General features: G+C 35.9%; 1 protein-coding gene across 4 annotated transcripts in view; it reads left to right on the top strand.

Annotated features, from left to right (window-relative positions):
• The window catches only part of LOC150095677 (syntaxin-like), a 280,662-nt gene that overhangs the window by 80,247 nt on the left and 185,522 nt on the right, over nt 1-14,893 (top strand). For all 4 annotated transcript variants that reach the window (XM_090410061.1, XM_090410062.1, XM_090410060.1 and 1 more), the window contains exon 4: nt 533-607. In XM_090410061.1, coding sequence (XP_090266187.1) covers nt 533-607 — 75 coding nt within the window. The remainder of the gene's footprint in view (nt 1-532; nt 608-14,893) is intronic.

The following is a 14,893-nucleotide window of genomic DNA, read 5'->3' on the forward strand; positions in this document are numbered from 1 at the left end:
TGTCGGAATCAGAACTATCAAGTAACCAGTATTATAAAGAAAAATATGTTCAAATATAAGAGAAGTTAGTACTGTTAAGAGATAATAGAGAAGATATAAAACAAATTTTTCATATGTCAACAGTTAAGGAAGGATGTCCCCTGGAAACTGAGTAAATTTGGGATAAGCAAGGAATTGAGTAAATATTTCTCATGGCAGGTAGTGCATTGAACTGCATTGACAATGAATGAATGAATGAATGACAGATACGATAGGTATTGTGGACAGAGAGACCTATTTTGAATTTGTGATCCTCTGATAGTCTCATGGAAGTTACAATGCTTTTTCTATGCATGCATATTATCTTCAAATTAGATTAAACTTGCCAAGAAATCATATTCTTGTTTGCTTAGACTTGGATGAAGGATTAAACAAGAATATTATTTCTTTGCAAGTATAATTTATTTTTGTAACAAGGTACAAAAAAAAACTTTCTATATGGTCTTCAAAGTTTAAACCGTTTAATTTATTTAATGATTAATTTTCATTACAGAAATAAAAGATGAGTTAGAAAAGTTCAATAGTCAAATTGCTAGATATGGAAGACAAGTTGGAAGAAGACTGAAAAGTAAGATTTCTTTATTTTAATACACATGCTCTTTTTTTTAAATACAAGGTTGTCAACCATTTCCTGGAAATAATTTTTAATGCTATGTAGATTTACTTCTATTTACCTATGATGCTTCTGGAGAGTGTACTAAGCTGCTATTGTAGACTGATGAAGGTAGTAGTACTACTACTACTACTACTGACACAAGAGTGACTGAAGGTCCTCAAACAGGTTAGTATGTTTGTACTAATGCATAGAGCATGGGTGGCCAAATACACATCCTTTTGGAGCCAAAATAATTCCAGTAAGACCTAGAAGAGCTGCTACCTTTGACTGATGCAATAGTATGGGAGTAAGTTTGTAAGACTGCTTTGATTAATTACACAAATAATTTTAAGGCACTTATTAAGAATATGGATACAAGGAAGGCCTCTAGTAGTAAATAAGTCATTAAAATTATTGTTTCGACTTTAAAATTATTCTAATTGTTCAAAGTAAACCCCATGTAATGTGTTTCAAATTAAACCCCATGTAATGTGTTTCGAATTGAACTTTTTTATTGCAATAATTTTTATTAACCCTGTATCTCTCTCTCTCTCTTCTTTTTTTTTCTTTTGTTCCTCTTCTTTTTTGTTGTCTCCTCTTTTTGTTTATTTTTCCTTGTAGATCGTGAAGTGACGCGAGCCACATGTGGCTTTCAAGCCATGTTGTGGCCACCACTGGCATGGAGTATCAGAAATAAAGGCAAGTTTGCAACGTTGCTTGAGTTGATTTGTCTGATTATTATTATTCATATATATGCAAAATGTAGGTGATATACAGGTGGGAATAAAAATGGAAAGATATAGCACATCCTTCCAGGAGGATAAGAATTAGAAAAGTGGATAGGAAATACTGTTAATGATAGCAAAGGAATTATGACTGCTCAGAGCAAAGGTGTAAAGTGGTAATACATGTGATGGCTTTAGCATATTTGGTATGAGATTGAGATAAATAGAACAGGACTAATGGAATGTTGCAGTAGGACTAGAAATGTTGAGGACAGTGACTGTGTTGATGGTATGAAACCTTTAGCAATTAGTAGTCCACGTAAAAGCAGGCTGTTACTATGCAGAGATTTCCATTTTGGATTGGAAAGAGAGGACAGCATATGGAAGCAAAGGATGAATTTCTGGAATTCCTGTTAGACAGCTAACTACCTGGCATAGCATGTGATAGAAGACAGGCCCACCCCACCACTGAGAAGAATCTTCTGCAGTGGCTCTGCCCAATGGCAGGCTCACTCCACCACAAAGAAGAACTGCTCGTATTCCAGGGAATGGCCCCCCTGGAGTGGCACCACCTCTGTGGAAGCCAGTTTAGCAAATTTCCTCTTCAGCACAAAAGCACATCAGTGGGAGCCAGATCCAGAAGGAATAACCAACAAGGATGAAGTAATGCAGAAGTCATATATTTCTCATATACAAGTAGTAAAAATGTGTATCGCCTTATTATTAAAATACCTTGCATCAGAGATAGATGTTGAAAGTTTTTTCACTTTGTAATACTAAAAATTAAAGATTAAAAGAAATTATATTCTTGATTTAATCCTTTAACCAAGTGTATGCAAAGTTTGCATGTGAAGTTTTTTCATGAATGGTCTGGTATATAGAGTCTGATGACTTCACGTTGATTGCGTTACCGTCCCATAATGCAATGCACCCTCCCCTTCAGACATGTATAATGCTATGCATTAAGGGAAGGGCCACTACCAGCTACCTTTAGTAAGAATAAGGTGATACACTTTTTCACTACTTGTATAAGAGAAATACATGACTTTTGCATTACTTCAACCTTGGTATCTCTTCTGCATCTGGCTTCCACTGATGAGACCTCAGTGAAGGTCAAAACTGGTTTGGTTAGTGGTCCTTTTCCCTTAATGCATAGTATTATACATGTCCAAAAGGGAGTGTGTACTTTGCATTATGAGATAGTAAGGCAATTGATGTGAAGTCATTAGCCTCTACCTAGGTATATAGAAATAGCAGCCATGAAGAAATTTCAAATGCATGCTTTGTTTGCTTTCAGTTGGTTAAAGGATTAAACCAAGAATATAATTTCTTGGCATCTGTAATTTTTAGTATTACCAAGTGAAAAAACTTGCAACACTTATCTGTTTATTTGTGACAAGTAAAATAATCAGAAGAGGTGTTAGGTTAATTATCAGTTTTTATTTACACAATCCCTATTCTATGGCATGTTTTATGATATAAATAGTTTTTTGTATTTTTATGTTATTGCAATAAGTATATTGCACTTACATTACAAATGCATGTTTTTGTTATTTATCAATGACTTTTTTCATAATGGAATACAACCAATATTAATACAGGATACGTGAAGATTTTAACTTCGAAGCGTGCTCAGGCTTACTATGAAATTACCTGCCCAGTCATCACAACTAGGCTAGTTAGCATGCACACAGTAAACTAACACAGAGTTGCATTAGGCAGTCATAATTGGCTTATTTCATACCTAGTGAAAAAATATGCAGAATTTTATTTTTATTATTATTATTATTATTATTATTATATCTCCATGGAGTCCAGAGACTTATCGTGGGAGACGCACACTAACTTTTATATAACACATAAAACCTCTCTTTAACACATACCTATCCTTAAAGTCATTCACTATCAGGGCACTCATAACTCATTCTGGCAATTCATTCCACTCATTCACCACTCCCTATGTGAAAAATCTAGTTTGCATACCCTTACTAACTACTATCTTACATAACGTCTGTGTTTTCTCTCTATTTGTTATGTATTGAGAAATTTCCTTTGTATCATTCTTAAAAAAAACCTTTAACAACTCATAAGTTTCTATCATGTCACTTCTTTTATGCTTATCAATGCACTCTGCAACCAACACACCTTTAACATTCCACAGACCTGTCACCAGCTTTGTCACTCATTTCTGAATCTTCTTCTCTCTCTGCCACCTCCTGATCTCCAAGTCAGGTGACCAAATCTGTGAACAATAGTCTAGTTGGAGCTGAATCATAGCATTATAAAGGGGGATAATAACTTCCCTATCTTTACTTGGTAGTGTGTTTTTCAATATCAAAATAATCCTTTGAGCTATTTTTTCAACTTTTGTAGTATGCCCTCAGAATTTCAACTCTCTATCCACCTTTATCTCTAAATCTCTAGCCTCATCAGTTGCTTGCAATACAGTGGCGTTAATGTTGTACACAGTATGCAACTGTTTTAACCTAAAGTGTGCATAACCTTACATTTTGCGACATTAAATTGACAATTATTATTGTTTGACCACAGTGCCAATTTGTTTAAATTATTCTGCAGGATATTTACATCACCTTTATTAACAATTGCTCTCCCCAGTTTTCCATCAGCAAACAACTGAATATTCCTCCCTTCCCTAAATCTTTCCCTATATCATTGATATACAAATTAAAAAGCAGTGGCCCTAGTGCAGAACCCTAAGGTACTCCACTAGTCATCTAATTCTCCTAAATTCCACTCCAAAATATGCTACTCTCTGGTGTCTATGTGTCAGCCCTCCTCTCCCCCATCCATGCTTCTAGCCTTACATACATTCTTATTTGATCCAACTTTTGTATAGTTTACCATGAAGTATTCTGTCAGATTCCTTTGCAAAGTTCAGAGCATCATGGTGTACCCATTTTCCTTATCTGACTTTGCTGTCGTTCTATTATAAATATATATAATGTGCATAAACTATTAACGCAGGACCTGGCTTTTACAAAGGAATGCTGCTCATTATAGAGAATCATATTGTGGCCAACTGAGGAATATGATGGATTCTGTACCACGGTATCAGTTGTTGGATTGGGAGAATATCTACAGTGCATAGAATGTATGGGAACTGGATGTGTAATTTTCTTAAACATGAGATTCATAAGAAAAGGATGATGTGAAAGAAATACTCTGTATATAAGGATGATATCAGTTATGAAAATTATAAGGAGCAGGCCATAAGTGTTACAACCATTGTACAAAAAGCTGCCTGAATAAGAAAAGAAACTGGTTCTGCAAGCTAAAGACATCCCAGAAGAATTCTGTTGTTATGCTGCAAGTACAAGAAATAATCAATATGAAAGAATAACTCTGCTGAATACAGATGGTGTGAGGGTGACAGATGCAGATGAGATTAATCAACTATTTAGCGCCACTTTCTTACAAGCTATCAACCTGGTGTATTGTGCTCACTACTATGTCTTCACTGGATGAAGAAACTCAGGTTTATGAGGAGGAAGTACTACAGCTATTGCACAAACTGAATAAGAATTCAACGGGGCTGATGAATATCAGCATGGATGCTAAAAGATTGTTCAGCTGAACTGCCTGGTCCTTTGATCAAGACTATATAATTTGAGCCACAGAACAGGGAAATTCCACAAGAGTAGAATGAATGTATGGTAATCCTATTGCACAAGGGTTTTACAAAGACTGATGTATCTAACTATTGACCTATCATTATATTTCTTGCATACAGAAATGGGCTGACAGACAATCTCTGTTTTGAAATAAACAACATGGGTTTACTAAAGGAAGGTCATTTTAGAGCAGCTTGCCAACATTCTAGAATAATGTTACCACTGAGTTAGACAAGGCTAATAGATACATCTTGATACTTTTGGATTTTGCTAAGGCCTTTGACAGAATATAATATGGAAAACTTGCATAAATTGAAGCATATGAGAATGGTTCATAAAATATTGGTGTGAATAAGAGAATGGCTGACTGGCAGATATCAAAAAGTGGTATATGTGAGTTTGTGAGTCTGGAAGATTTAATGTAACCAGTGGTACACCACAAGGATCAGTCTTTGGTCCACTGCTGTTCAATCTGTATGTTAATGACTGGGAAGGATTTGACAGGCAACATACAGCTATTTGCTGATGGTTAAAGATAGGTATGGTAATCAGGAATGCAGTGCTTGCAAAACGATTTGAATAGGCTGGAATTTTAGTTTAATATTAGATAATGTAAACTGATACACTTTGGTGTGATTAGATATCCAATGTCATATTTATATTGGTGGAATTATGCTAGAAAAAACTCATCAGGCTAGAGACCTTGGAGTTTTAGTAGATAGGAAGTTGAAGTTCAGTGGCCATAGAGCAAAGATTGCAACATCTCAGATGATAATTGGAATGCTGAAACGAACATCATCATCATCATCATCATTATTATTATTATTATTCAGGCCTCTATGGAGTCAGACTCATCATGGGAGGACCTTCCTAGGAAACACCAAGTCTATCATACCAATCTTTGAACTCATTGACCGTTCTTGCTCTCACCGCTCTATTACGCAACCACCCTCCATGCAAAGAAACCACTCCTCACCCTCTTGCTCACAGCTTCCCTTGTCATCGCTCCTTCCTGCTGGTCCACCAAGTGAAAGAACTCCCCAGTGTCAACTCTGTAACTGCCTCTCAACAGTTTTAAAGTCTCGATCATATCACCTCTCCTTCTTCTATCCACCAAACTCTGCAGTCCACATTCCTTCAGCTGATCCTCATAACTAACATTATACAGTCCTGAAACCATCTTTGTTATCTCCCCTACTTCCTCCAGTACAGCTCCTCCAGTTGAGTATGCAGCCTCCCATGAATTTATTCAAGACTTTACATTTTGCTGCATTAAACTGAAACCCCCATTCATTTGCCCATCTGTCCAGCTTATTCAAATCCTGTTGCAGGGCTGCCACATCTGCACTATTACTAATAACCCTGCCCAGCTTCACATCATCTACAAACAACTGAATATCCTCTTGCAATCCATTGACAATGTCATTGATATAAAGATTAAACAATACAGGTCCCAGTACTGAGCCCTGTGGAACCCCACTTGTAACTTTCTGCCTCCTTGATATTGCCCTGCCATATACAACTCTCTGATACCTATCAGACAGCCAATCCAGTTGACCTGGCATCTAAACCCATGTGCTGCAACTTAAGTATCAGCTTATCATGTGATACCCTATCAAATGCCTTTGCAAAATAAAAAAAAAATGGCAGTATATACCTTTCCCTCATCAACTGCTTTTGTCACTTTATTATAAAAGGCAATCATATTTATCATATTACGCTCCTATTGCTAACAAAGAGTGCCCCTTAACGAATCCATATTGATTCTCACAGATAACATTACCCTCCTCTGCCCAACGATATATATGGTCCCTCACTAATTTCTCCAAGATCTTAACAACTACTGATGACACACAAACTGGCCTATAATTAGACACTTTCAGTCTGCTACCACTCTTATGCAATGACACTATCTTACCTTCCTTCCATTCTCTGGGCACCTTTCCCATAGCCAGACTTTCATTGAAATGCCAGGTTAAAGGAGCTGTCAGTTCCTTAGCACATTCTCTCAAAACTCATAGCGAAATACCATCCAGTCCCATAGCTTTACTGACATCCAGAGTACTCAGTACTTGGAACACACTCTCCTCTTGCACCTCGAACCTGCACCTGCCCTATTCCTCTAATACTAAAACCTAATTTCTCCAGGATAAAATACTCCAATAAGGTGTTCATTGAACAATTCCACTATGTCCTCAGCATCAGTCACTCTATTCCCATTTTTATCCTACAATGTCATTCTTTCATAATCATTTCTCTGCCTACTGGCCACATAGCTAAAAAATTCCCTAGGATTTTCTTTGGATCTTAATGCCAATCTCTTCTCATATTCAAGTTTTGCCTTCCTCATCATATTAGTCACTCTCCTGGCGTGAGTCTTATATTCTTCATGCATCTGCTCTCCACCCCTCTCTTTATATCTCTTCCATAATCTCTTTTCACCTGCAGTTCCTGTTTGATATTGTTTGTCATTCACTTTACACCAAATTGTGTCCTCTTCTTCACTTGTAGAATACAGCTTGCTGTTGCTGCTAACAAATATTACTTCACAATTTCCCAAGCACTAATGATATCTCGCCCTTCCATTTCCTCCCTACATGGAACTGTCCCGAGTTGATATCTAAGACTATTATAATCACCCGCCTTATAATTCTACATATGTTCCCTTTTCTTTGATACTCCTGCATGTCTATTCGTCTTCCAAGTCAAAACCACATGGTCATTCTCTCCAAGTGGGGTGAGAGATGTCATTTCAGTTATTATCAGCTCTTCTGGTGCTATGACCAAATCCAAAACCCTTGAACCTCTTGTTCCCTTTATTACATGTTGCCTAAGACTTTTGTCCCTCAAGAATTCTAGAAATTCCATCCCCTTATTACTACATGCATTTTCCTCTTCCCAGCTTATGCTGCTGTAGTTAAAATCTCCCATAACAACCATTCTTCTTGCACTTGCTAAGTTTAACTGCCTAAACATCTCCTGCTCACCACCCTCTGTGCTCCTTGGTTTGTAGCAAAATCCCACTAAATATCCTGTCTTGATCACTTCTACTTCACATTATATGCTTTCAAAACCATTAGTGTCAAGGACATAAGTCATCATTTATCATAAGCAATACTCCGCCACCACCACCACATTTTCCCTTCCTATCCTGCTGAAAAATGCTGTACCCTGCTACTTCTATTCCTATCATTATATTGTTATGTCCCCTTCTTCCATATATATTAGTTATTTATATCAAAGGGATCTCTTACGTGTGACACGTGATATCTCTGGTTCACAAAGGAATATCCCGAGGGTCGAGCGAAAACCAATGTGGATGATTCTTCCTAACCAACCTCTCGTTAAGCCCTAAGAATATTTATTTTTTACTGCGCCACTTAGGACCCTTAGATTAATTGAATTGCTAATCAAGAGATTGGTAGAGAGTTTTGCCAAAGTATCACAAATAATTGCAATCGTGACTGAAAATATACACTGAATGAGTTCCCCGCTTAGATCCGTATTATTTCACAGGTGGTGCATTAAATTTCATACAGACATAGGATTTAATTAAAGAATAGCAAACATTTACTTAACATAAGACATACAATACTATTTACACAAAGAAAGTTTTTCATCCAATAAGATTTAAAAATTAAATCAAGTTTAACAGTATTAAGTCACTCAAATGAATTTCATACTAAGTTTCAATAAGCCTTATATATCTCTCCTGATACAACTATTTAACACTGTGAACCTTAATTAAACAATCCCTAATTTTATATCTTCACTCTAGACACAATCTTATAATTCCTATTATAAGCAGACATTAATCGAATACACATTTCATCAGATTACTCATGATATTCCACACACTTATTTCCCTTTGTCCTAAAGTCCTCATAATAATTGCCTCTGGGTTCTTTGTTACGATAATTCTATGTGAGATTAAGCTCTTAAATCATACACATGCTATGGGAAAATTGTACACTCTTAGTCACAAAGGATCATACAGGCACCATTCAATTAACCTTAATTATTCCATACAAAATATCCTTTATACACTACTAATTTTAGAATTAACGATTTTATTCTTTAAGCATTCACTCCAATGATCAAATTACTATTATAATATTCTTGGACAAGTTTAACAATTTTCAACCACACAGTGCCTATTCATTTAATACTTTCTTTAAATCAAATTAATCACTTTCCTACAGCCCTTATTCTTTACTATTCTTAGAGTTCTTTGCCGATTAATTCTCTTACAATTCTTAGATTCTGCTCAACCGTTCCTTTCGCATGCTAGCGATGGAATCGGCCCTAGATACGTGGCCGACCACGAGGTAAAAAAAACCGGACATCCACGAAGATCAGGAGCACAACTCAGGAACACAGGACTAAGACCAAAAAAAGACCTTGCGCGCGTGTGTATGTGTGGGGGGGAGTTCCAACCCTTTTATACCACTCTCCAATCGGCCGCTACCGTAAACTTGGCCGTTCACCCGAGGCGCGAACAAGCTTGTGACATCACAGTGTCCGATTCTCCCGCTACTCGCTGCTAGCACGGGACAGTATGGGGTAACAGTTTGCTTTCCCCCTTTCTTCTCTTGGAGTATATGAAATATATTGATCAAAATTTGATCACAATTTGATCAAAATTTAAGCATTACTATCAATACAACGTTAGCATATCTTCTTAAATATTCTTTCCATTTCTTAAAGTAAACATGTTTTCTTCTTTTTACACTAGTACATAACCTTTCCTTTAGATATTTTACAATTTCTTCCTTTCTTTTTCTTGTTAATACACTTGGTATTTAAAGTACACATTGCTATTACCCAGATAACAAGTATTTTCAGTAAGCATTGTATATAGTTTATACTCCGTTATACAATGATAAGTAGAATCATGACATTCTAAGCTTGTCAGGGTATAACAATATCATCTTATGTTAACCACATCTTAGATATCCCAATAATCTTTAGCCAGGCTGATGCTATTAGTGCCACCATTTCATCTCCTTTATTCTGGATATTCCTGGCATTAGTATAAATTCCTTCTCATTACATGACAAAAACATTGTCATGTAATGATAAGGAATTCATTTTGTCTCATTAAAAGGCATTGATAAGACTTCACTTGAACTGTTGTGCAGAGAATATATCCTGGTTTCCATAGTGATTATGATACATTAGAGAGAGAGTGCAAAAGAGAATGTGAAAAATGATATCAAGATTTGGAATGCTGATCACTCTGAAGACAGATTAAGAATTTGTAGACTGCAGACACAAGCAAACAGGAGAAAGAGGAGTGATATTATTGAAACTTACAAACTTATGAAAGGGTTATACAGGATATCAGTAGATGGAATTTGAATTTTTCATTTTATGGAAGATAGGAAAAGTGCAAGATGGTATCCTTGGAATTTGAGAAAGGATGCCATCACGAAGCGTCTGAGAGCTAGATTTTTCTCTCATAGAGTAGTGCATGATTGGAATGGATTGTCATTGGATGTTGTGTTGTGTATGCAAGTAGTGTGAATTGAATTCAAGAACAAAGATGACAGCTGATGTGGGTAGAGTGTATCCTCCCTCAATGAGTCCCTTACTCCCTGGAGCCTTCTCTTAATAATAATAATAATATTATTATTCCTTTCCACATAACTGTTGGATTTCACTTTAGCCACCTTTCCAATACTTTATCCATCACTCCTGAGATATTAAGTGGTCTTAATTTGTTACTTCAGTCTTAATGCCACTTTTATATAATGTAGCTATCTTATCCACTTTCCAGTCCCTTGGTGAAACCTTGTTGGAAGTGATACAGATCAAACTACTTCATCAGAAGCAGTGCCAAATCTCTTGCACATTCCCGTATTACACAAGCTGACAAGCTATCCAGTTCTGCTGCTGTATCATTCATTTTGATATTTTTCAATATACTGAGCACCTCCTGTTCATCTAGCTCAATTTTGACATTAGTGCCTCTCGCATCAGCAACTGCAAAATCTCCACATGGCACCTTGGCAAAGTGATCACTCAGCAACTTAATTATTTCTTTGGCCTCTATAACCTTCCTGCCATCAGCATTGATTAAGATCATCCTTCAGTAGTCATTCTTCCTCTTACTTCTATATAACAAAAACTTTTTTGTATTTACTTTGGCCTTCTTAGCTAATTTTCTCTCATAATTTGATTTGGCCGGCCTTTCTCATGATATTTGTCACCCTTTTTGCTTACACTTTGTACTGCTCATTAGTATTCTGATCATCCTTTTCTTTATATTCCCTCCACAGTGTTTCTTTTTCTGCAGCTTGTTTTATATCTTTACTCATTCACTTAATCCCACTTGGTTTCTCCTGCTGACTGCAGATATGCAGTTTGATGCTTCTCTCAAACAATCCCTGACCACTTCCTGTGCACTAGTGACATTCTTTCCTTGTAGCTTTTCAAGCTTTTGCACTGCTCCAAGATTCCTCTAAGTCTGTCATAATTACCAGCATTATAGTTCAACATAATACCCTTCTCGACAGAGAATCCACATGTTTAGCAACTTCCCAGAACAAGACTGCATGGTCACTCTCCCCAGTTGGAGGCAGAGTCTACTTTGGTTATGAATATATCTACTGATGCTATCTCAGATCCAGCAGTCTAAAATTCCTTGTCCTCTCTATCTATGACATGCTTTATCAGGTAATTATAAATTAGCAACTGTATAAATTCCACTTCCATCTTGCTATACCTCTTTTCCTAACTTCAGTCTGTGTCCCTATAGTTAATGTCCCTCATAATAATTGTTCAGGCTGCACTCATTGTGCTAATTTGCCGATGCTTGGTATCTGCATCTTCCTGTGGACCCTCCTGGTCTGTATCAGCAACTAGCAATATGTTTTGTCCTATTGCCCTCATCTTGCACTAATCTGCTTCAAATGAAAAATTCCCTCAGTGAAAGTACAGTACCTTTTACATTCTGTTGCTGTAACTATATTATTTTCTGTAAATCAGATATCACTGATGACTGTAATTTTTGGTCAAGTTGACCAATGCAAAAAACTCTCCTCCCTTATTTCTAACACATTTGGCATTCGTGAACACACACATGCGCGCGTGCGCGCGCACACACACACACACACACAAATTTGTTTGTCCCGGGAGTGGCTGATACATTCTTGATTGTATCCTTCTAACATCTCTCTAGTTTCCCTATTTTTGCATCTCCAAACTCTGCACTAAACAACACATTTTCAAAACAATCGAACGTAGTCCATCAAGCATATATGTTTAACTATTAATGATGGATGTTAAAACATGGAAAGTTGAGAAAGAAGTATTCCAGATTTTTTTTTATTATTATTATTATTATTTTCCCAAAATATATAATTTCTGGCTTATGACATGTATTAGCAATAAAATGAAATGTATTTGAGTTTCTATCCTATATCATGGGCTTATAAACACACTAAATATACAGTATAAGCAGCTAACATATTTGCTTCAATATTGGTAGATACACAGAATAAAAATCAGTCATATTATTAATATGAGCTTATAAATTACCAAGTCCTGGATTGACAGTGCAACTGATATGTTAGATTCTTGGTACTTCACTGAGGAAGTCATCTGACTAGTTATATATCTACATGACAAGTGAGCCAGTACAAAATTTTCAAGTCCTGTATATATATATATATATATATATATATATTTCAAAAAATAGATTTAATGACTCCAAGACCGAGATAACTATATATATATATATATATATATATATATATATTGTGACTGGTATTGACTTGGCTTATAGACATTTTAAAAATTAATAATTATACTGAAAAGAACACTGAGAAAGGTAAGAAAACTTTAACATAGCACGACTAGTTTCATCGGAACGCTGACTTCTTCAGGTGTGTAAATAATAACAAAAAACTGGAAAAATAACATGGTAAAAAACATAGACTTCTCAAATTATCAAAATAGGAATAGCAATAGTTATATTTGAACTGGTGTCCGCATGGCAGGACTAGCGCGAGTTGTAAGTGAGTGGCAACTGATTCGAGGACGCCAGAACTCAATCATTGCACTGTGGGCATCAGGCAAACTGTAGCTTAAATTGTTGTTTATGTGTGATGGGTCGAGAACTATTTCTTTTGAAATAGTTCTGAAATAGACATCTTCATGTCTATGACAAAGGATAACAGAAGTTGTTTGGGGAAAGTTTTATAAGTGATGCTAATGTCAAGTCCAGAAAGATTTGAATAGGCTGGTAACTGAGTACATTATTATTATGAATATTCTTATCATCTGGACATCTCCATGGAGTCTTAAGGCTCATTGTTGGAAGGCCTGAACTAACCATTATTCATAGTATGCCCATCATACTTCTCAGTCACTAGATTCTAAGAAACATTGTGATCCTCACATCCTTGCTAATCACATTTTACTCAGGTAACATCTTTTCTTCATCCCCCCCCCAACTTATATCTGTCACAAAATTTCTTCTGCATCTAAATTGTAAAAGCGTCCTTAGTAACTCAAAGATGTTTTTATTATATACTCCCTTTTCATCCTAAAAATTGAGTTTTTATTGTTATGATCTTGACTTTTAGACAGAAAAAAAAATTTTATATACACACACATGCAAAATCTTATTACCATCTTAGTCACCTGCTTCTGAATCATTTCCACTGCTTTCTCAATCACATGAAATTCAGGTGACCAAATTTGTCAGTAGTTCAGACATGGTGATATCATGTGGTTACTGTTCCTTATGAATAGGAACAATAACTTTCTTATCATCACTTGTTGAGAGTGTTTCAATGTACTGTGGTCTTTACTTCCTTTTGAAATATACTCCCTAATCCTCACCTCCCAGTTTACTTTCACTCCCAAGTTTCTAGTGTCATCAATTCTTGTAGTACAGTCCCATCAATGTAATAAACCTTGTAATCTCTTCAATCAAAAATGCATAACCTTATGCTTTCTGACATTGAACTGATTGTCATTTTCAGTTGCTGTATCAATTGCTTTACTTCCTCCTGTAGAATATCTACATTACTTTTATTAATATTGCCCTAATTAATATATGCACGTAAACACAAGAAAGATATTTAATTAACCAAATATTTCAGACTGGAAATAGCAAACCATCATCAGTGGTATTACAAGAACATTTAAAAAAAACTACAAACTAGAATACTAACAATAGATCGTTAAAAATAGAACACACTGCGTGATGTTATTATTTCACTAAGTATGAAACAGAATATTTTGAAGTAGAGACATGATTGAGGGGAAAAAAAAATAATGAGTAATCTTTATTAGCCTTTCCCAGATTTTTGATATAGATATACAGTCATTACGATTCAGGTTGGGACGATGGAGCAAGGCCTCCATGCTTTCCTTGAACAAACGTTCAAACTTATAACGGGATCTTTGCAAGAGGCGAGTCCTGGACCAAAAGATGCTGTAGTCAGTTTCAATCCTGTGTTGAGCCAGTCCAGACTTTTCAGGTTTGTTGTGAAGAATGGAGGATTGATGTTCTTGGATTCTTTTTTCAAGAGAACGTCCAGTCTGTCCAAAATAGGAGAGATTACAGTTGCAAGGAATTTGATAAACTCCAGGAAGATATAAAGTTGAGCATTTGTCTTTAGAAGAAGGAAAATGATAATAGATGAATACATAACTGTTAAATCATATTTCTTTAAAATTCTTGCGATAGGTTCTGAAATACCAGAGATATAAGGAATAGGCACTCGACGTGTTGAAATTTTGTTGTTTTGTTGAGGAGTATAAGAATTGAGAAGATGTTGAGTACTTTCTTCAGAAAAACCATTGAGTTTCATGTGTTGTTGGATAGTAGAAAGTTCTTTCTGTAGATAATCAAAAGTAGAACAATTAGTTTTGGCTCTTCTGATGAG

The sequence above is a fragment of the Typopeltis vanoorti genome, chromosome 20 (assembly GCF_054136105.1).
Source record: "Typopeltis vanoorti isolate ZY-2024b chromosome 20, IOZ_Tvanoo_1.0, whole genome shotgun sequence".
NCBI lineage: Eukaryota > Metazoa > Arthropoda > Arachnida > Uropygi > Thelyphonidae > Typopeltis > Typopeltis vanoorti.